Source organism: Trichomycterus rosablanca, chromosome 7 (genome assembly GCF_030014385.1).
Source record: "Trichomycterus rosablanca isolate fTriRos1 chromosome 7, fTriRos1.hap1, whole genome shotgun sequence".
In the NCBI taxonomy this organism is placed as follows: domain Eukaryota; kingdom Metazoa; phylum Chordata; class Actinopteri; order Siluriformes; family Trichomycteridae; genus Trichomycterus; species Trichomycterus rosablanca.
In genome coordinates, this window is record NC_085994.1 from 8,538,255 (window position 1) to 8,562,127 (window position 23,873).

Here is a 23,873-nt window from a genome sequence, read left to right on the forward strand (position 1 = left end):
AAATCTTCTCCACATGCACACAGCTTGTCTTATTAGGGAGAAATCATCAAGAAATGCTTTTAAAATATTGTTATAGTCATTAGAAGCGTTTCTTTTCAAATGTCTTTTAAATGTTGTTGTCGGCTGGAACATGGTCGGTTTTTCTTCTCGTCACTGCTGTGAAACCCTGATTAGCAGCTACAAAAAATAAAGTAATTATGTCTTTAGTTATTAAACCCAAGAATGTACTTGATTTTTTTCCAGCCTGGTCTATAAGTGATTAAACTGTATGTTTAACAAAAACTTTAACTGTTTACATGTTATTATTTTAGGCAGATTTTTTTTGGAACAGGGGGTGGGAATTATTAGCTCTGGATTGAAACCAGACTCCAAAAGTATGACCACTCAATTCAGAAATCCTAAATCCAAAGCGTTCCCAAGGTTTTTTCATGCAACTGTGTGTGTGTGTGTGTTTTCCATTACCGAATTTCATTCACTATTGCTGATTACAGTAAGATGTTCAGACCAGCACTGATTGAGCTTGTCTGTTATTCGTATCTGGACGAGTGGTGCTCGCTTTATCGGCTTTTATGTGTTTTCAAATCAGAATATAGTACCATTAAACAGATCTGATAAAGGTCCTGGTCCACTGCCAGTAGCTCCCTAAAATTCCTATTGTTTTTCTGGTGGCATTTTGTTTTGTACAGTATAATAAATGTGTAATTGTGGATTTGTACAAGTGCTTGCTAATTTTTTTAAACTATAGAGGTGGGAAAAACGTTACTCTCCAATGACATGGTGGTGGTGTGTTAGTGTGTGTTGTGCTGGTATGAGTGGATGAGATACAGCAGCGCTGCTGGAGTTTTTAAATACCGTGTCCACTCACTGTCCACTCTATTCGATACTCCTACCTAGTGGGTCCACCTTGTAGATGTAAAGTCAGAGATGATCGCTCATCTATTGCTGCTGTTTCAGTTGGTCATCTTCTAGACCTTCATCAGTGGTCACAGGACGCTGCCCATGGAGTGCTGTTGGCTGGATATTTTTGGTTGGTATACTATTCTCATTCCAGCAGTGACAGTGAGGTGTTTAAAAACTCCAGCAGCATTGCTGTGTCTTATCCACTCATACCAGCACAACAAACACTAACACACCACCACCATGTCAGTGTCATTGTGTCACTGCAGTGCTGAGAATGATCCACCACCTAAATAATACCTGCTCTGTAGTGGTCCTGTGAGAGTCCTGACCATTGAAGAACAGCATGAAAGGGGGCTAACAAAGCATGCAGAGAAACAGATGGACTACAGTCAGTAATTGTAGAACTACAAAGTGCTTCTATATGGTAAGTGGAGCTGATAAAATGGACAGTGAGTGTAGAAACAAGCAGGTGGTCATATTGTTATGCCTAATCGGTGTTTGTCTGTTATGTATGCTTTTTCTTAGCAGTACTACATTAAAATAAGACATTGCTAGGTTTCCGAACAGTTTCTCTACTGGAATCCCTTTAAATGGACCATTAAAAACAGTGTATTGCTTTTGTATTCTGGGTCAGTGTTCTGCTTTATAATTCGAGTAAACTTCAGTTTCAGTTCACAGACAGATGACTTTATATTATTCTCAATAATATTCTGATAGATAGTGGAATTCATTTTTTTCTCTAAAATAGCAAAGTATCCAGGCCCTGATGTAGCAAAGCAACCCCACAACATCACTGTCATGTTTGACTGTTGCTACAATGCTCCTACTATAAAATGCTGCATTTGCTTTTTATCAAAAATATTTATTTATTAGGATTTTAACATCATGTTTTACACTTTGGTTACATTCATGACAAACAGTAGTTACTAGTGACACAAGATTCATCAGTTCACAAGTTTAATGTCAAACACAGTCATGTGCAATTTTATATCTCCAGTTTACCTCACTTGCACGTCTTTGGACTGTAGGAGGAAACCGAGCACCCGGAGGAAACCCACACAGAAAGGACCCGGACCGCTATACTTGGGAATTGAACTCTGGACCTTCTTGCTGTGAGGCGACAGTGCTACCCACTGAGCCACCGTGCTGCCTTTTTATCATAAATAATGGCACCCTTCTTGTTGATTTCGTTTGTCTGCTTAATAGATTTGAAGGTCATTCGAGTCATTTTCAGACAAGCCCTGATGTTTTACTTGGTTACAAGTAGTGTTCTCCTTGCTACCCTTCTACAAGCCCTATTTTTCTAGCACTTTTGTTTTTATTTTCTTGTGGCATCATGAACACTAACCTTAGCTGAGGTGGAACACATCTGCCGTTTATTTTTCCAGCGTCTTTAGTAATTTTAGTTTTTATTATTTTTTAATCATATATTATTATTATTATCTTCTTTATTTTTATTAAACTTTTTAATTTTGTAATTTTTTAAATAAATATATCAGATAGCATTTGTGATCGTCAACCTGAATTTCTTTGCCATGAGTCTGAGCTGTGACAACTGTTTTCTTCTTGAGAGGTTTGTTGCCTCTCAGGTCTAACTGCCACGTATTTGTCTTTGCCATCTTTTCTGCCAAGACTTTATTTGCAGTGACTTGGCTTTAAGTATATGCTTAAAGGCAGAAAGGCAGCAATTTTTATCTGGCACTACCCTTTTTAAGCTTTATGTCACTGCCAAGTTCTCAGGCTGTTAAACTATCACAGCGCTTCTCTTTGGCAGATTTTACATCTAGTTAGAGCAGTTCTGATTCTTTTAATATATAGCGGAGGTTAAAAGTTTACATTCTCTTGATGGGGCATGTACGCCATGACAGTCTTTACATCTCAGCAACTGCTCTTTTTCTGGGATTAAATTAATAGAAGACATATTTTATTAATATGCCTTTTTTAAACGAATTATTCAAGGGACACTGTGTACAATGTATATACACAACCTGTACAAGAAGCCAATCATACTGTATGATTATACACTGATCAGCCATAACATTAAAACCACCTCCTTGTTTCTACACTCTCTGTCCATTTTATCAGCTCCTCTTACCATATAGGAGCACTTTGTAGTTCTACAATTACTGACTGTTTCTCTGCATGCTTTTTTAACCTCCTTTTACTTCTATAATGGTCAGGACCCCCACAGGACCACTACAGAGCAGGTATTATTTGGGTGGTAGATCATTCTCAGCACTGCGGTGACAATGACATAGTGGTGGTGTGTTAGTGTGTGTTGTGCTGGTATGAGTGGATAAGACACAGAAATGCTAATGGGGCTTTTAAACACCTCACTGTTACTGCTGGACTGAGAATAGTCCACCAACCAAAAATATCGGTATTTAAAAACTCCAGCAGCACTGCTGTGTCTGATCCACTCATATCAGCACAACACACACTAACACACAACCACCATGTCATTGTCACTGCAGTGCTGAGAATGATCCACCACCCAAATAATACCTACTCTGTGGTGGCCCTGACCATTAAAGAACAGGGTGAAAGGAAACTAAAAAGTATGCAGAGAAACAGATGGACTACAGTTAGTAATTGTAGAACTACAAAGTGCTTCTATATGGTAAGTGGAGCTGATAAAATGGACAGTGAGTGTAGAAACAAGGAGGTGGTTTTAATGTTATGGCTGATCAGTGTATACTCTATATTCTCCCACATTAGCTTACATTCACACTATGTTCTCATCACCATGTTTTTGGGAGGTGGGAGATGACCAGTGTACCTGGTGGAAAGACACACAAACATGAGGAAAATGCACCAAACTCCATACAGAAAGTGGATCAAACCTAGAATTCTTAAGCTATGGAGCACCAAGACTACTTAAAATGAGAAAGCGCTATAACATCTGGTACTTAACCGTGCCCAGAGTGCAATCACAATCCTAGAGCAATAACAATTTTCCCTCTTGACGGGAAAGTAGCTCCGCTCTAATTGATCCGACGAGGGAAAAAAAGCCAGCAAAAAAAGTCAGTTATTAGATTTATGTGTTTCTCCCTCAATAATCCCTGGCACTTTGAGCCCCAGTAGTACTAAGCTCACATTAAAGTCATGCCCATGAACGCTGTTAGTTTTACAAGTCTTTTCCCAGCGGAACCTTCAAGGCAAGGGAGGGAGGTAAAATAGGAGAAGGGTACAAAGTGTGTCTAATGGTATAAGAGTCGACTGACTATGGGAGCAGGCGTTTTTTTTTTTTTTTACTCATTATCAAAAAACCCAGGCTTCACGTATTTGACCTAACTCATGGTTCAGAGCTCTGCTAACCAGTGGAAAGTGTAATGGCAGTTAGAGTTCATGAAACGCCACTTATTTTTCCTTACATACATGACCGCTGTTTTCATTTCCATCAAACGAGGCCCCTTTGTAGGGAAACGTGATGCTCAACATCAGGGAAAAAAGAGCTTTAATTGACCACTGCGGGCTACTACACATTTACGGGGAAGCATTTGCTCGCAAATTGCTACTTTGCCCAAATCCAGAAGCAGGCAAAGTTTTCACGTTAAATGGCGGTATAGAAAAAGGGCAAAAAGATATTGACGCGATCGATTAATACTGCGCGTGACTGTATTTCCTGGCTGATGCCTTTTCCATTCAAAACAAGAAAGACAAACACAGATGGGATTTAATGACGTAAAGGTTATGTTGATTTTTTTTTTGGTTTATCTCTTCAGAAAAGCACTCACGTTAAAAGCTGCCTACGCCTCAAGAGAGAACTCGCAAAAAGCTAAGGCTTTAAAAGAGAGAGCCAGAGTGGTCAGATTGCTGATTAAAGAATAGTGATTGGAACTGGATACCATACACCACACAATTCAACAACAACAGAGACAACATCGGTGTGTCTCGATCTCTCATGATATGAATAACACCACTGGTTTTAATCTAGAAGTTTAACAACACACATCAAGCATGAATGATATTACCATATATACACAAAACAGGAGCCAGTAAGGAAGAAATGGCTAAATTACTACTCACCGATCAGCCCTAACATTAAAACCACCTCCTTGTTTCTACACCCATTGTCCATTTTATCGGCTTCACTTACCATGTAAAAGTACTTTGTAGTTCTACAATTACTGACTGTAGTCCATCTGTTTCTTTGCATGCTTTGTTAGCCCCCTTTCATGCTGTTTTTCAATGGTCAGGACTCTGCTGGACTGAGAATAGTCCACCAAACAAAAACATCCAGCAAACAGCACCCTGTGGGCAGCATCCTGTGACCACTGATGAAGGTCTAGAAGATGAGCAACTCAAACACCAGCAATAGATGAGCGATCGTCTCTGACTTTACATCTACAGTACAAGGTGGACCAACTAGGTAGGAGTGTCTAATAGAGTGGACAGTGAGTGGACACGGTATTTAAAACCAGCACAACACACACTTACACACCACCACCATGTCAGTGTCACTGCAGTGCAGAGAATGATTTATCACCTAAATAATATCTGCTCTGTCATGGTTCTGTGGGGATCCTGATCATTGAAGAACAGGGTGAAAGCAGGCTAAAAAGGTATGTAGAGAAACAGATGGACTACAGTCAGTAATTGTAGAACTACAGAGTGCTTCTACGGTATATGGTAAGTGGAGCAGATAAAATGGACAGTGAGTGTAGAAACAAGTGCAAAAATTTAAACTGAGTGCAAAACATAAATATTATCTTTCCTATAATGTGTTTTTGCCACATTTCTTAAATATATAAAAAAAACTAAACCAAGCTGTTTTATTTAACTTTTTATTTAAGGCCCATTTAATTAATAATAAAAAAACATTTATTTCTCTATTTAGTTTCTCATTTTTTTACTAAGTGCCTAATCCTACTCAGGTTTGTGATCCAATACCACTTAGAAACGATGAGTGCCGAGCATGAATACAGCCTGAACAAATCACCAGTCCACTGCAGATCAATATACACCATTACACTCACTCACTCATTTACTTATGTTTACACCATTTACAGGCTTTTATCAAAAGCCAATAACATCTGTGACAATAAACGGTACAAGCAATTAAGGGTTAAGGGCCTTGCGTAGGTCCTTGCTCAGGGGCCCAACAGTAGCGACCTTGTGGTGGTCAGCTTGAACCATCAACCTTCTGAGCATTAGTTCATTACCTTAACCACTGAGCTACAACTGCCCTTGTTTTACTTACAACACAAACACACAGTGATAAAATAAATCCAACGAAAATACAACAGCAGAGAACACAAATGTATCAATCAATGGGAACAGAACAACGTACAGTATATTCATCAAGTACAAACATTTAAGAAGATCTAGATGTTTTATCTATCTGTAGTTGCTATATAAATGGGAATAAAATGTCCAGTCAGCTTGTAGGTAAGCAAACAATATTAAAAAAGGCATCGAAACACCTACAGCAGGTTGGATTTGTTAAAATGTCATGTCTTGGCAATTGTAAAACAGGTTTTGTGTATTTTTGTTGGCACTGTGATCCCTGTTATTTTATTTAGGACTTAACCATAAATATTATTTGACTAGACTTAAAGTTTATAATGTACAAAAGGCCTATTAAAATGTAACATAATGGTATAAGTTATATTTCTATAAGGTATATATACACGATCAGCCATAACATTAAAACCACCTCCTTGTTTCTACACTCACTGTCCATTTTATCAGCTCCACTTACCATATAGAAGTACTTTGTAGTTCTACATTTACTGACTGTAGTCCATCTGTTTCTCTGCATGCTTTGTTAGCCCCCTTTCATGCTGTTCTTTAATGGTCAGGACTCTCCCAGGACCACTACAGAGCAGGTATTATTTGGGTGGTGGATCATTCTCAGCACTGCAGTGACACTGACATGATGTGGTGTGTTAGTGTGCGTTGTGCTGGTATGAGTGGATCAGACACAGCAGTGCTACTGGAGATTTTAAACACCTCACTGTCACTGCTGGACTGAGAATAGTCCACCAACCAAAAATATATCCAGACAACAGTGCCCATGGCAGCGTCCTATGACCACTGATGAAGGTGTAGAAGATGACCAACTCAAACAGCAGCAATAGATGAGCGATCGTCTCTGACTTTACATCTACAAGGTGGACCAGCTATAGGAGAGTCTAATAGAGTGGACAGTGAGTGGACACAGTATTTAAAAACTTCAGCAGCACTGCTGTGTCTGATCCACTCATACCAGCACAAAACACACTAACACACCACCACCATGTCAGTGTCACCACAATGCTGAGAATGATCCACCTAAATAAAACTGCTTTGTGTTGGTCCTGACCATTAAAGAACAGGGTGAAAGCAGGCTAAAAAAGTATGTAGAGAAACATATGGACTACAGTCAGTAATTGTAGACCTACAAAGTGCTTCTATATGGTAAGTGGAGCTGATAAAATGGACAGTGAGTGTAGAAACAAGGAGGTGGTTTAGTGCTTATTTATGATTATGATGTGTGGTATTCTGTAAAATATAAATAAACCATCATGCAGTGCTGTAAATTCACTACCAGGTAAAATTATTGCCTGACTGTATAAAAATAAATAAATATAAAAATAAAGCTTTTCTAGGCAATTACAGCTTTTAGACCTCTACAGGAGGAAACAACTTGTGTTTTGCAGCACTGTGCTTCAATTTGTACCCATTTCTCCTGGCAACCTGTCTTTAACTCTCCAAGGTTATGGGCTCCTTTTACTCTGTCCAATATGTGAATCAGTGAGAAGTGTGTCTGCACACAAAAATCTTCAGTTAATCAGAGACTGTGTGTACAAATTTACAAATACATTTAAAGCTAAAATGACTTGAGAATAAATAAAGAATGAAGAACATAACGTGTGTATAATGTGTGTTAAAAAAAGCACATGACCATGACATTCTCTCCAGATCATTTTCTCAGAAGCTCTCGCACGTTACATCCTCTTCTCTGTTTATACACTGGATCGTTCTCACACAACCGAATAGTCTCTCTCACACACACACACACACACACACACACACACACACACACACACACACACACACACACACACACACAGAACACTCAATATGCCTCGCCTCACGCCTGCAGGTCATATTTGTAAACAAAATACTTGATATTTGCAGCCAAAGCGTATGTGAGTCAGTACCAAGGTTTGGGCAAAATATTCTACAAAGGACTAAAGGCTGAATACTGAATGCACTGCCCTGAATGTATTTGGTGGATCATTCTCGTTGTTCATGTGGCCGCTCAGCCTTAGCCGGTATGCGTGTCTGGACTGTGGGAGGAAACTGGAGTTCCAGGAGAAAACCCACGCAGACATGGGGAGAACATGCAAACTCCACACAGTTCTAGATAGGAGGTAGGTCGGAGTGTCTAATAGAGTGGACAGTGAGTTGGCACGGTATGTTAAAACTCCAGCAGTGCTGCTGTGTCTTATCCACTCATACCAGCACAACACACACTAACACACCACCACCAGTGTCACTGCAGTGCTGAGAATGATCCACCACCTAAATAATACCTGCTCTGTAGTGGTCCTGTGGGGGTCCTGACCATTGAAGAACAGGGTGAAAGGGGGCTAACAAAGTATGCAGAGAAACAGATGGACTACAGTCAGTAATTGTAGAACTATAAAGTGCTTCTATATGGTAAGTGGAGCTGATAAAATGGACAGTGAGTGTAGAAACAAGGAGGCAGTCTTAATGTTATGCCTGATCGGTGTATATGATTGGGTTAAAAAGAAGAACTGCTTTGGATAAGTTTCAGTTCTCAGACTCTGTACTGTGCATACAGCAACGTTTCATAACCTCATCTTCACCTCCTTAATATTTGGTTTTCCACTCACCCATTAGCTAATGGAACAGACAGATCAACTTTAGAACTAATGACCTAATGCTAATAGCATTTGCATTTGGTTTAATTTTAATAATACAAACAATTTAAAAGCTGCTACTGAAAAAAAACCCTCTCCTTTTCTCTCTCTCTCTTTTCTCTCTCACTTCTCGCTCATCTCTTAGTCATAATTAGCCAGTGCAGACAAGTTCTCTCTTTGGATGAAAACAGCGCAAAATGAAGCTCATTATCACAAAGGCGTAACTAATACACCCCAGCAAACCCTCTGAACACCACATCCACACATACACACTCTCACCGTAGAAGGCAATAAAACCTGGCTACTTTCAGGCAAAAACTTTCATTTCACATTAAAATGACCCTGATTCCAGTCTAAAGTTTGCAGGGGGTGTCTGGCCCTTGACAGCGCCAATTAGCAATAACGCAATTACCACTCGGGAACGCTACTCATCGGGGCCTTGCGTTCTTCCCAGATTGAGAGCAGCGCCCAAGCCTGATTTATGAACAGCCAAGGGACGGGACATTGGCTTTTGAAGTCTGTGAATAAGTAATATAAAATACACCTGGAGGACCCGGGGGCTCCCTCTCTCCGTACAAGTCAGGGATTGGATGAAGGGGACCGCGGGACGGAGTGTGTGTGTATGTGTGCGTGTGTGTGTGTGTGTAGGGTCAGCAGTGTTTCCTTTCAGACTGGCTTTTATGGCAGCACTTCAAACAATCGCTCTCTCTCGGCCATTGTACAGAGCCAACTAGACTGTAATTGGCCTTCCTTTCCTTTCATGGGCTCTCTACCCCCTTGTGTTGTTCCACTATTCTCTGAAGTTATGTGCTACAGAACACATCAATCTGCCAGGTATGTGCAACACCAACATTTTTGTTTATTAATTCTAGGGAACTTCTAAGAAATCTGCTTTAGACCTGATACATGAAATCAAATGGAACTGGAGATGCTTTGTTCCCCTCACAATTATAAGATAACAGATTATACACTGATCAGCCATAACATTAAAACCACCTCCTTGTTTCTACACTCACTGTCCATTTTATCAGCTCCACTTACCATATAGAAGCACTTTGTAGTTCTACAATTACTGGCTGTAGTCCATCTGTTTCTCTGCATGCTTTGTTAGCCCCCTTTCATGCTGTTCTTCAATGGTCAGGACTCTCACAGGACCACCACAGAGCAGGTATTATGTAGATGGTGGATCATTCTCAGCACTGCAGTGACACTCACATGGTGGTGGTGTGTTAGTGTGTGTTGTGCTGGTATGAGTGGATAAGACACAGCAATGCCACTGCTGAACTGATAATAGACCACCAACCAAAAATATCCAGCCAACAGCGTCTTGTGTGCAGCGTCCTGTGACCACTGATGAAGGTCTAGAAGATGACTAACTCAAACAGCAGCAATAGATGAGCGATCGTCTCTGACTTTACATCTACAGGGTGGACTAACTAGGTAGGAGTGTCTAATACAGCGGACAGTGAGTGGACACGGTATTTTAAAAACTCCATCAGCATTGCTGTGTCTGATCCACTCATACCAGCACAACACACACTAACACACCACCACCATGTCAGTGTCACTGCAGTGCTGAGAATGATCTACCACCTAAATAATACCTGCTCTGTGGTGGTCCTGTGGGGGTCCTGACCATTGAAGAACAGGGTGAAAGCAGGTTAAAAAAGCATGCAGAGAAACAGATGAACTACAGTCAGTAATTGTAGAACTACAAAGAGCTGATACAATGGACAGTGAGTGTAGAAACAAGGAGGTGGTTTTAATGTTATGGCTGATCAGTGTATAATTGGTTTCCTTCCCAAAGTCAGCAAAAATAATCCAAACTGTCACGTTTCTCAGGAGAAATTAGTCAGTATGAACAGATGTAATCCAAAACCAACCAAAATACAAAACTGCCCAAAATTAGGAGCAGCCTGAACACATGGCAGTGTTAAGCAAGTTTTTACGTCTCCTTGGGTTTAGAAACTGCCAAAATCAGTTATTGTTGCTTAAATAGACTCTGCAATAGTAACACTGGTCTGTAAGATTAAACAATCAATTTGTTTAAAGTTTTAACCAACAAATATATTAATTTAGTTTATAATGTATGTGAATGAAAAGAATTTAGTATGTGTGTGTAATCTACAAAATCTAAGGCAGATTAGACAGTAAAAACACTTCACGAGTTTGTGAAGAGGCATTGTGTTCTAGCACATTCTCTACACTCCGTAACCCCCCCCCCCCCCACACACACACACACTACCATCAGTGAATGATAGAACACGAACAAAGGCTTAGAAAAGATATTACATCAGATATTACTGTTGAAGTTGTCATCAGTTTGATGTGAAATGAAGAACTACTTGATTGCATACATGTTGTTTGAGCAACTTCTTCAGCATTTAGAAGACGCTTTTATCCAAAGAGACTAGCGCAAGCAAGTAAAGGCTAAGGGCCTTGCTCATGGTCCCAACAGGGGCAACTTGGCAGTGGTGGGACTTAAACCAGTGACCCTTTTATTACTGGTCCAGCAGGGTGGCACGGTGACTAAGTGGGTAGCACTGTCGCCTCACAGCAAGAAGGTCCTGGGTTCGATCCCCAGGTGGAGCGGTGCGGGTCCCTCCCCCGCGACCCTGATTGGATAAGTGAGTAAGTGATTGATAACTTGTGTGTGTTAGTGTCCTTCACTGTCATACTGGCATTTTGCTTTGCCTTTGGGGCTAACAGGAGTTGCTGGCACAAACATGATCTTCATGGGAATCATCAGATGGAAATCTGAGCTGGATGCTTATCACAAAAGCCAACATATGAAGAATGCAAGAAAACAGCCAGTTAAGCTAACGGCATTTTGAAAGTGTTTTGGATTAATAAATATAAAGTAAAAAATAACACTTTGGCTTAAAACGTGTAATTAATATCTAAATTCTAAATTTTACATTGCTTAACAGTGTATTTTTCTGTTTACATGTGTATATTCTATACAGTAATGTGTACAATAAAGTATACTGTATAGTAAAGCACACACACACACACACAAAATAACGGGCATCATGAGGGTCGGCCATTTTACAGCGCTTCCTCAGGAAAACCCGAATCAAGCTGAGTCACGACTCATATGACATCATATGAACTGATCAGCCAAGAGTTATTTCAGGCCAAGGGCTAAAATCCCCGATTGTTCTCGTCTGTCTCTCCCTGGCACTCCAGTGCCTAGAAGTATGGGCAACCAACAATGCGGGCAACCTCATTTTCCCCCACACGGGCCGTTCCCTATTTAATGCTTTTGCTACATTGATAAACAATCGCATGTGCTGACTTGAACCAATGTGAAGTTAAGCAAAAAAAAAAAAAAAAAGTATGTTATTTGTTGTATGTAAAACAGAGACAGAAGCAAGCAAGAGGACAAAGAGGACAAGTCATGAAAGAGGAATACAGAGGGAGGATCAGAGGGTGGGACAGGAGCTATTTAAAGCTGGCTTGGCGGGGTCTTACCTCTTTGAAGTTCACCTTGGGCCCGGCTCTCTTCCGCTTGGTGCCCTTTCCAGTGCCGCCGCTCAGGCGCATCCATTTTTCAACCTTCTAGAGAAAGAAAATTTGATACGAGAGAGAAGGTGAGAGAGAAGGTGAGAGAGCGTACATGAGGAACAAAGGCACAAGTTGGTGGACTTGTGTTTAGTAAATATGAGTGATGTGGCAAAACACACTACACACAAGTTGTCTCAAATTTCTCTAAGATTTAGTATTACTGCAGTGTGTTTGTGCACACACATTGCAAAAATTTTTTTAATGTATACACCGATCAGCCATAACATTAAAACCACCTCCTGGTTTCTACACTCACTGTCCATTTCATCAGCTCCACTTACCATATAGGAGCACTTTGTAGTTCTACAATTACTGACTGTAGTCCATCTGTTTCTCTAAATACTTTTTTAGCCTGATTTCTTGCTGTTCTTCAATGGTCAGGACCCCCATGGGACCACCACAGAGCAGGTATTATTTAGGTGGTGGATCATTCTCAGCACTGCAGTGACTCTGACATGGTGGTGGTGTGTTAGCGTGTGTTGTGCTGGTATGAGTGGATCAGACAAAGCAGCGCTGCTGGAGTTTTTAAATACAGTGTCCACTCATTGTCCACTCTATTAGACACTCCTACTCAGTTGGTCCACCTTGTAGATGTAAAGTGAGAGACGATCGCTCATTTGAGTTGGTCATCTTCTAGACCTTCATTAGTGGTCACAGGACGCTGCCCATGGGGCGCTGTTGGCTGGATGTATTTTTGGTTGGTGGACTATTCTCAGTCCAGAAGTGACAGTGAGGTGTTTAAAAACTCCAGCAGCATGGAGTGTCTGATTCACTCATACCAGCACAACACACACTAACACACCACCACCATGTCAGTGTCACCGCAGTGCTGAGAATGATCCACCACCTAAATAATAACTGCTCTGTGGTGGTCCTGTGGGGGTTCTGACCATTGAAGAACAGCATGAAAGGGGGCTAACAAAGCATGCAGAGAAACAGAGGGACTACAGTTAGTAATTGTAGAACTACAAAGTGCTTCTATATGGTAAGTGAAGCTGATAAAATGGACACAGCGTAGAAACAAGGAGGTGGTTTTAATGTTACGGCTGATCAGTGTATAAAATAATAAATTTTTTATGTAGTTGTTCTAGGCACACCCATTGCAAACAGGTGTATAAAACCAATTTTATAAAGTAAATTATATGCCTGCAAATTTGGAGAAGGCCTTAACCTGGAAAATACTGGAAATTACATTTAGAAATAATAGATTAATAGACAAATTTGGTGGGAATGAACTACAGTGGCCGGAACAAAGCCTTAATTTTTTGAAGAACTTGACTTGAATCTGATTGCAAGCCAGGTCTTGTTGGCCAACATCAGTGCCTGAACTCAAAACTAAATGGGCACAAATTCACACAGACACACTCTAAAATCTTGTGGAAAACCTACCAAGAATAGTATAATACACTCTTCTATAGACCAATCACTAGTAAATATCAAGTAAATATTGAATATTTTATAGAATTAGACTAATAAAAAGATTAACATGAAACACATCATGACAGTTTTACTAAAGTGGAGCCACATTTTAGGAAAAAAGAACCACTGAATGACATTTATATTCCTTTTCAGGAGAAAATACAGTAGCTACTTACATATAGAAGCAACAGAGAGTAGATAAAGCAGCTAAAAGTCACCTGCAGCCTCACGTGGTTATAAAAAAGCCAGTACTCTAGTAAATGTGGGTGAGTGGCTCAATTATCTGACATATTAATGTGATTTGCTGAGGTTTTGCAATAACAGAACATTGGCTCAGTGCTATGATTCTTCTCTCTTAATTATTCCAACATACATTAATTTATTTTATGATTTATTAATAACAAGTATACAAAATATTATGAAAGATTTTGGTTGCTAAACTAATTGCTTATTGATAATATATTTACACACCTAAAATGCAGCTTAAACACCTAATATATAGTGACATTTAGTCCTGGTTCCTAAAAACAAAAGGCTGCATCTGCATAATTACTGTAAATTGTAATATTCCATGATCTGTACAGTAAGTAAACAGGTGTCTATTAATATTGATGTTCATACAAATCCAGGCAACCCTTTAGTTAAATACGTAGATATTAAATCACTACCTGTTAAAGCAATATAGCCAAAATCTTTGGAACAACTTGACTTAAATCTGATTGCAAGCCAGGTCTTGTTGGCCAACATCAGTGCCCAAACTTAAAACTAAAACGGGCACAAATTTGCACAGACACACTCTAAAATCTTGTGGAAAACCTACCAAGAATAGTGGAGTCTGCTAAAGCCACATTAGGGTTGTTAATATTACTTATATTAATGCTTACTGTCCAACGAGCCCATGGTCAGATGTCAGCATATGTTTGTGAACACCACACACTAGCACATTTAGATTAACAGCATTTGTGGCTTAATACAACGCAAGTAATTAAGAGTTAAGTGTTTCGCTCAGGTGCCGAAGAGTGGCAACTTGGCAGTATTTTAAACACTGAGCTCACACACACACACACACCACACACACACCACACACACACACAGCAAACACACACTCTACAAGTCTTTGCAAAAGGCAAAAGTTATACCCTAGCAATCACACATTAATTACACTCTTTTATAGACAGATCACTAGATCTAGTAAATATTGAATAATTTATAGAATAAGACTAAGAGAAGACCAACATGGTGCACATCATGACAGTTTTACTAAAGTGGAGCCACATTTTATGAAAAAAAGAACCATTAAATTACATTTTTATTCCTTTTCAGGAAAAAATACAGTAGTTACTTATACATAAAGATATAAAGACAGCAGAGAGTAGATAAAGCAGCTAAAAGTCACCTGCAGCCTCACGTGGTTATAAAAAAAGCCAGTACTCTAGTAAATGTGGGTGAGCGGCTCAAATATCTGACATATTAATGTGATTTGCTGAGGTTTTGCAATAACAAAACAGTGGCTCAGTAATTGTATTATTTTCTCTTAATGATTCCACTATATATTAATGTATTTTATAGTTTATTACTATTAACAAGTACGAAATATTATGAAAGATTTTGATTGCTAAACTAATTGCTTACACACCAAAAATGCAGCTTAATATATAGTGACATTTAGTCCTGGTTCCTAAAAACAGAAGGCTGCATTTGCATAATTACTATAAATTTAAATATTCCATGACCTGTACAGTTTGTTTGGGTTTATTGCCATATGAGCAACATACTGGCTATATCTTTGGCATAGACAGATAATGAAACTGTACATCATTATTTGTTTAGATCATTTGTTGTATGTCAAGTCTGTCTAAAAAGTTCAGAATTTTAATTCTCAACCCTATAAAAGTCGTCTCTGAGGGCTGAAATTCTAGGACATTCTAACAAAATATGTTTAATTTTAAGGGTTGTGACCTGTACAGTAAAGTAAACAGGTGTCTACTGATATTGACATTCAGCCTATCCAGACAACCCTTTAGTTAAATATATAGAGATTAAATCACTACATGTAAAAACAATAACTTACAGCACTCAAACAAGTGAATCATGTTGTTTGTATATTGTGATATGAATATTATATTATCACATCACCCCGCACTTCTGTCTAATCTGTGATTTTCCTGCTCAGCCACTGAGTGATGCTCCAGCTACGTCTAACGGGAAACGCTGGATCAAGCCAGCACTAAACAGATCACACAGCCAACAACTATGAAAGCAATGGAAAACATTACTCAGAGACTAAGAAATTAGGAACCTGAATACGAATCTAAAAGCCTGTACGACTCAAGTTGTACCCAAGTACACAGAAAACTCACAGTGACGCTGGCATGCGATAGTTTAAATGAATTAAAAAAGACTTACCTCCTGTTTGACTTCTGTGACTGGTGGAGACTGCAACCACGTCGAGCTGGCTTCTTCCAACCACTGGAACAGGGGGCACGAGGACAAGAATGTAGAGTGGCAAGAGAGAGAGGGGAAGAGAGAGAGAGAGAGAGAGAGAGAAAAGAAAAAAAATCTCTCATTAAGTTGAAAAGGGACGTCAGTTCCTTGCTGATCCACTCCTCCAGTCTCTCTCTCGCTCGCTCTCTCTCTCTCACGCAAGCTGCACTTAACCTTATTACAGTCTGTTCCACCAGCACACTGCTCTACTGTCTCACTGTCTGTCTCACATCCACACTGAACGAGTGAGGAAAACACAGCGGACAAGAGACCGGGGGAGGACAACAGTGGATAATAAACAGAAAGAGAGGGAGAGGAAAGGAGAGAGGGAGGGAAATAAGATAATGACGGAGAGAAAAAGAAACAGAGAGAGAGAGAGAGAGAGAGAGAGAGAGAGAGAGAGAGAGAGAGAGAGAGAGAGAGAGAGAGAGAGAGAGAGAGAGAGAGAGAGAGAGAGAGAGAGAGAGAGAGAGAGAGAGAGAGAGAGAGAGAGAGAGAGAGAGAGACTGTATGGAGTGAAAGTGAGGCAGCAGTAACAATTCAGGTCTGGGAGTGAGACGCCTTTGTAATCAAACCCTGCCTCTTCCTATACGAGCTAGGGAGCCGCTAAAACTCTCTCACACTCTCGCACATGCAGTCAATTACAGTAAACTAATCTAGTATCATTCAAAGTCAAATTAATCAACAAAACAATTCCTTTGCAGAGAAATTTTGCACAGGGTTTAGAAACAGGTATAATCAAGATGCACTTTATTGCTTAGTGCTCCTTGTGTTACTGTTGTTCCTGCTGTTTTACCACCATCCTGCAACTCTCTCTTCAAGGAACTGCTGATCCACACCGATCAGCCATAACATTAAAACCACCTCCTTGTTTCTACACTTACTGTCCATTTTATCGGCTTCACTTACCATATAGAAGCACTTTGTAGTTCTACAATTACTGACTGTAGTCCATCTGTTTCTCTGCATGCTTTGTTAGCCCCCTTTCATGCTGTTTTTCAGTGGTCAGGACTCTCCCAGGACCACTACAGAGCAGGTATTATTTGGGTGGGTCATTCTCAGCACTGCAATGACACTAACATGGTGGTGTGTTAGTGTGTGTTGTGCTGGTATGAGTGGATAAGACACAGCAGCGCTGCTGGAGTTTTTAAACACCTCACTGTCACTGCTGGACTGAGAATAGTCCATCAACCAAAAATATATCCAGCCAACAGCGCCCTATGGGCAGCATCCTGTGAACACTGATGAAGGTCTAGAAGATGACCAACTCACAGCAGCAATAGATGAGCGATCGTCTCTGACTTTACATCTACAAGGTGGACCAACTAGGTCTAATGGAGTGGACAGTGAGTGGACACGGTATTTAAAAACTCCAGCAGTGCTGCTGTGTCTGATCCACTCATACCAGCACAACACACACTAACACACCACCACCATGTCAGTGTCATTGCAGTGCTGAGAATGAGCCAACACCCAAGTAACACCTGTCGGTCATGGTCCTGTGGTGGTCCTGACCATTGAAGAACAGGGTAATAGGAGGCTAAAAAGGTATGTAGAGAAAAAGATGGACTACAGTCAGTAATTGTAGAACTACAAAGTGCTTCTATATGGTTAGTGGAGCTGATAAAATGGACAGTGAGTGTAGAAACAAGGAGGTGGTTTTAATGTTATGGCTGATCAGTACATATCCATGTTAGGAAATCGTCTATGGTGCATAATGTTTGGTTCCAGACTTTCTACTTACAGACTATACAATCCATTGTACCAACAACGTTCATGGTGTTTGCTATGACTGTGTTCTTTTAATAGTTTCCATACTTTTTAAACTCTATTTATTAAGAATTTCAAAAACAAATGACATCACTTTTCTACAGTGACCTTCCGAAGCATTTTTCCCAGCGGCGTACCAATTTTTTAATGCCATCAGCAAAAAATGTTTTGGTTGAGCGCATAGCCACTGATGCACCGCTGCTTTTACCATCATCATCACTTTAAAATCTTCTTCCCCTAAATCCGGACTATGAGCTCTCTCAGTCTCTCAGACACGACCAATTACTACTCCTTCCGCCCTCACCGTTGCCAACAAAAAATATAAGTGCAGAAACTTTTTGAAGATCCCTCGTAACTTCTGAACTTCAGAACAATCCTTCAGCTTTCCTATGACTGTTACTAGTTTTTTTATTTAGAATTTTCTCCCCTAATCTAGTCGTATCCAGTTACCCTGATTGCGTTCTGCTTCACCTCTACCGATACAACCCTCCACTGCTGACTGAGGAGCTTCGCAACTGACACACGCCCCCTCCGACACGTGATCAGTACAGACTGCCTCTTTTCACCTGCACGAGGCGAGTTCATATGTGGATCAGCTTTGTGTACAGAGAGCCACACCCTGATCAGCAATATTCCCCAACTCTGTGCAGGCACCATCAACCAGCCAGCAGAGGTCGTAATTGCATCAGTTATGAGGTCCCTATCCGGCTTCCCGCCCTGTATGAACAACAAGCCAATCGTTGTTCATGTAGCTGCCCAGCCCAGTCGGATGGCAGAGCTAAAATTCGATACGACATATTCGAAATCCCAGCTTTGGTGTGCTAGCGTGTTTTACCACTGCGCCACCTGAGCGATGATTGCCTCTTTTCACCTGCACGAGGCGAGTTCATATGCAGATCAGCTTTGTGCACAGAGAGCCACACCCTGATCAGCATTATTCCCCAACTCTGTGCAGGCACCATCAATCAGCCATCATCATTGCATCAGTTATGAGGAATTCTGTTCCAGCTCATCCCATCCCTGAGAAACAGCCAATCGTTGTTCATGTGGTCGCCCAGCCCAGCCAGATGGCAGAGCTGAGATTTGATACGATGTATTCAAAATCCCAGCTCTGGTGTGCTAGTTTTTTTTAATGTTTCCAACCAACAACAATTACTTCTGACAGATCGCAACACAAGACCCACCTGGGCTAGGCACCTGCCTGGCCCGACAGGTCTGTTTTTATGGGCAGCGATATTCTCCCCACATAGTGGTGTTTGCCTCTTGGGTGCAGTGAAATGGATGGGCCTTAAAAACTCCCCCTCCTAGACGCTCAGGTGGCGCAGCGGTAAAATACACTAGCACACCAGAGCTGAGATTTTGAATACATCGTATCGAATCTCAGCTATGCCATTCGGCTGGGCTGGGCGGTTGCATTAACAGCAATTGGCAGTTATTCAGGGTTTATTCAGCAATTGGCAGTTATTCAGTGTTTCTCATAACTGGTGCAATTACAACCTCTGCTGGCTGATTGATGGCGCCCAGAGTTGGGGAATAATGCCGATCAGGGTGTGGCTCTCCGTACAAAAAGCTGATCTGCATATGAACTCACCTCATGCAGGTGAAAAGAGGCATTCGGCACTTCACACATATCGGAGGGGGCGTGTGTCAGTTGTGAAGCTCCTCAGTCAGCAGTAGAGGATTGTATCGGTAGAGGTGAAGTGTAACGTAACCAGGGTAATTGGATACGACTAGATTTGGGGAGAAAATTGGGGGGGAAATCGGAGAAAAGAAGAAAACAACTTCCCCTGCCAACTGTTTAGAAAAATACTTAGGTGGCCAATTGTTGGACGAAATAAAAATATGGATAGAAGCCAGTGGGCATTGGTCAGGGACTTGTCTTTCTGGTCTTCTTGAATCAGTGTTTCTCAGTCGAGCCTCTCAAAAGCAACAACCTGGTTTCTTTACAGTTGGGCAACAAAAAAAGTCAAACTAAAAGTACTAAAAGTACAAACCCAACAACAGTGGAATTAAAGCATCTCGTCTAGGTGTGTAACTGCGCCGATATGCACGCTGTAGCTGTTGGTTCAGAGCTGTACTCATGTGTAAAGGAAATCTCTCTTTAAGGTAAAAAGTTGTTTGTGTTTTTGCTGCAGGTTCAGCGTATTGTTGAGGAATGTGGACTGAGGTGTGTGTTTTGAGACTCCTGGCAAAGAGTGAATCAGTGTGTGTGTGTGCATGCGTGCGAGGGTATTTTTGTACTGTGGGAGCATATTTGAAGGGAGATAGTGGGCAGTTTGGTACAGCAGGCATGAGCTCTTGGGCCATAAACTGCCACTGTTAACAAGAGCTGCTCCACATGGCTGCTTTATAGCTCTGATTGTAGCTCTCATTCTGCATATAACCTGACCTTCTGGTTCTACAGGACAGCACACCTATAAGACTCGGCCATTAGTACTGTCTTAAAACTGGACACAATCAAAAAGTGTCAGGATTGTGCAAAAAACAAGAAACCAGACAAAAATTTGGATGTTTGGAAGAGTCAAAGGTGAAAGATGAGAAAGACATCGAGCAACAAGATTAATAGATCTAATTATAGGAACCTGAATGCCCAGACAGAGGACAGGACAGGATGTTCTGGAGAAATACAATCCATACGTCACCAGAAGTTGGAATCGACTTGGTGGCACTTAATATTAATAATACAGTCGACCCTTTAGTTGCGAACGGTTTACCATACAAACATTTCGGGTTACAAACGATCTTTTTCCGGTGTTTTCAATATTAAAATGTCCCCAAATAAGGTGTAGAGAGAGTGCAGAGCTGAAAAAATGAAAAAAAATCTATTACATTTGTTGTGTTGTATAATTACTCCTGCCAGTAGCCGTCACTGTGTATCAGACAGCGGGGACAGTGAGTGAGAGAGAAGAAGGAAATCGATAAGTAAAGTATTCTTGCTTTCGTGCAATTACACCTACAAAATACAACACTATTGAAATAAAGAAGGAAATAATAGAGAAATATGAGAGTTATTGTTGTTTCTGGTAGACACATTTTATATAAAAAGAAGGAAATGTATTATGGTGTTTGGTACAGCACACGTACTGTACTGAAACGTGATGTGTGTTTTACGTACAGTACTACTGTGTATTGTTGTTTATTATTGTTTATTACAGGAATGTCTTTTCTATAATTTAAGATTTAAAGGAAAATATACTTGTATTTATAACAAAAAAATTACCATTTAAGACATTAGAAAGCTTAGGTAAAAGGGGGGGGGGGGAGTTGGGATGACTGGCACAGATTAATTCTATTTACATGATTTCTTATGGGAAAAATAGGTTTAACTAATGAACATTTTGACCTAAGAACAGCCCCTTTGGAACCAATTAAATTTGTAAGTCAAGGGTCTACTGTAACTCATTTGTACTGCTTACACAACCCTTCTCAGGATTATGATGGATTCAGTGACAACCAAGAAAACTGAGCACAATTTAAGCTCTTTTGGACTCCTGGTTGCAGATAACTATTGCTAAGGCCCTACCTAATTCACGGCCATGAAAATCCTGTCACTGACTGTGAAATGAGTCGATTCAGTTAGCAATCGCTTAGTCAAAATGTCCAAGATCTAAAGTCTAAAGCAGCTAAAAACACGCACGAGTAACTGAGTTTGAAAAACTACCAAACAAACACGGACGACATGAAGCCCTGCACCTTCGCTGGATGTTCTAGGTTTACATTCAACCATTAAGGTAGGCTGTGCTGTGTATTGTAGCTTCAATTTATTCTATAATTAAAAGGGCAGTTGTAGCCTAGCGGTTAAGGTACTGGACTACTAATCAGAAAGTTGCTGGTTCAAGCCCCACCACTGCCAGGTTGCTGATGTTGGGCCCTTGAGTCCTTAACCCTTAATTGCTTAGACTGTATAGTGTCACAGTACTGTAAGTCGCTCTGGATAAAGGTGTTTGCTAAATGCTAAAAATGTAAATGTAATCAAAGCAATTTAACATGTTTTATCCACGTAGCATTCAAGTGCATCACGTTTACTGGTTATTTTTAACTACGAGGTGATCCTAGCAAACCTACAGCAATTCAGTTAGCAATCGCTTAGTCAAAATGTTTAAGATGTGGAAGTGTAAAGCAGCTAAAACACGACTCGAGTAACTGAGTGTAAAAAACTACCAACCAATTCTGTGGACTCAGAGGAGATTTGGGGGGGGGGGAGGGGGGGTAGCAATGGGTCCAAACACGAGCCCTGCACCTTCGCTGGATGTTCTAGGTTTACGTTCAACCATTAAGGTAGGCTGTGCTGTGTGTTGTAGCTTTCATTTATTCTATCATTAAATGTATGAGTGTAATTTAAATGTAATCTGTGAAATCTCTGATTTTTGAAAAACAAGGTCTGTGAAATTAAGCCAGTTTTTCCTGTGAATTTAATAGAGCCCTAATTATTGCATGGCCACTGCAGAACAACATACTTTTACAGCACTTTTACTCATTCACATCTTGAGGCAATTTTCAGGTAGCCAGTGACTGCAGGCAATGACTGAACTCTGTCGCACCCACTTTACCAGCTGTGTTACCATGCTGCCTCTACTTTAACTTAAAATAGGAATTATTAAAGATAAGGGGTTTTTGGCCTTAATAAATCTGCGCATTAATTGTTTGGAGACTCTAACACTACTTTTCTCAGTTCCGATAATAAAAGATGATTTTACACTAAAATCAAAAGCTACAGTGAAGGACCCTGGTGTAACACCTGATACTGGTTTATTACTTTATAAGAGCTACGAGTTTTAAACATACGTGTACAACATTTCTGAATGTCCATGGCTGCCTGGTAGTTTCATTTGGGCTATATAGGTTTCCATTTACAGCCCATATTAATCAGCTACAACAGTTAAGAAGGAGTTTTATTTAATTTTGTTTAAATCATTTTGTAATAAAACGTGTTCCCCCTTGCCACTGAGGCACCAGGTGTAGCACACGCACGCACCTTCTGCCATTGCTCCGTCGTCCAGTTCCGATTTACGGCGGTGGACAGGGGTCAGCATGGGCACCCTGACTGGTCTGCGGCTATGCAGCCCCATATGCAACAACCTGCGATGCACTGTGTATTCTGACACCTTTCTATCAGAACCAGTATTAACTTCTTCAGCAATTTGAGCTACAGTAGACTGTCTGTTGGATCGGACCACACGGGCCAGCCTTCGCTCCCCACGTGCATTAATGAGCCTTGGCCGCCCATGACCCCGTCAGCGGATTACCACTGTTCCTTCCTTGGACTACTTTTGATAGATACTGACCACTGCAGACTGTAAACACCCCACAAGAGCTGCAGTTTTAGAGATGCTTTGACCAGTCGTCTAGCCATCACAATTTGGCCCTTGTCAAACTCGCTCAAATCCTTACGCTTGTCCATTTTTTGGGGGATAAAATGTTCACTTGCTGCCTAATATATCCCACACACTAACAGGTGCCGTGATGAAGAGATAATCAGGTATTATTCACTTCACCTGTCAGTGGTCAGTGTATAACCACAGCAATATATATAAATTAGCTGGGAATTTTAGAAAAAAAAATCAGTTAGCAGTTAAAAGAGGCACCGAGATCCCAAAATCTAAATAATTCCACTAATTCCTCAATGCCCAAATCAAAGCCCAGTAAAAAATTAGCTCTATCCTATTCCCATCTCATTAGTCATACTGTGGGTGTGTCTCATATTTTGAGTGTGTGAAAGAGAATGAATGTTTATTGTGGAGTTCAACCATTTCCTGTCATTATTTATTTAAAGAACGTTTGAGTACAAAATGTTATCCAGTGCACAGTAATGTGGGATAAAGGAATTTAATCTTATAATTGAAAACTATTTCTTGTTGG

At 40.5% G+C, this 23,873-nt stretch overlaps 1 protein-coding gene across 1 annotated transcript in view; it reads right to left on the bottom strand.

Annotated features, from left to right (window-relative positions):
- The window catches only part of aopep (aminopeptidase O (putative)), a 142,128-nt gene that overhangs the window by 63,324 nt on the left and 54,931 nt on the right, over nt 1-23,873 (bottom strand). Inside the window, exons 11-12 of the mRNA XM_062998927.1 lie at nt 16,167-16,229; nt 12,249-12,332 (exon numbers count right to left, since the gene is read on the bottom strand). Of these exons, the coding sequence (XP_062854997.1) occupies nt 12,249-12,332; nt 16,167-16,229 (147 nt within the window). The remainder of the gene's footprint in view (nt 1-12,248; nt 12,333-16,166; nt 16,230-23,873) is intronic.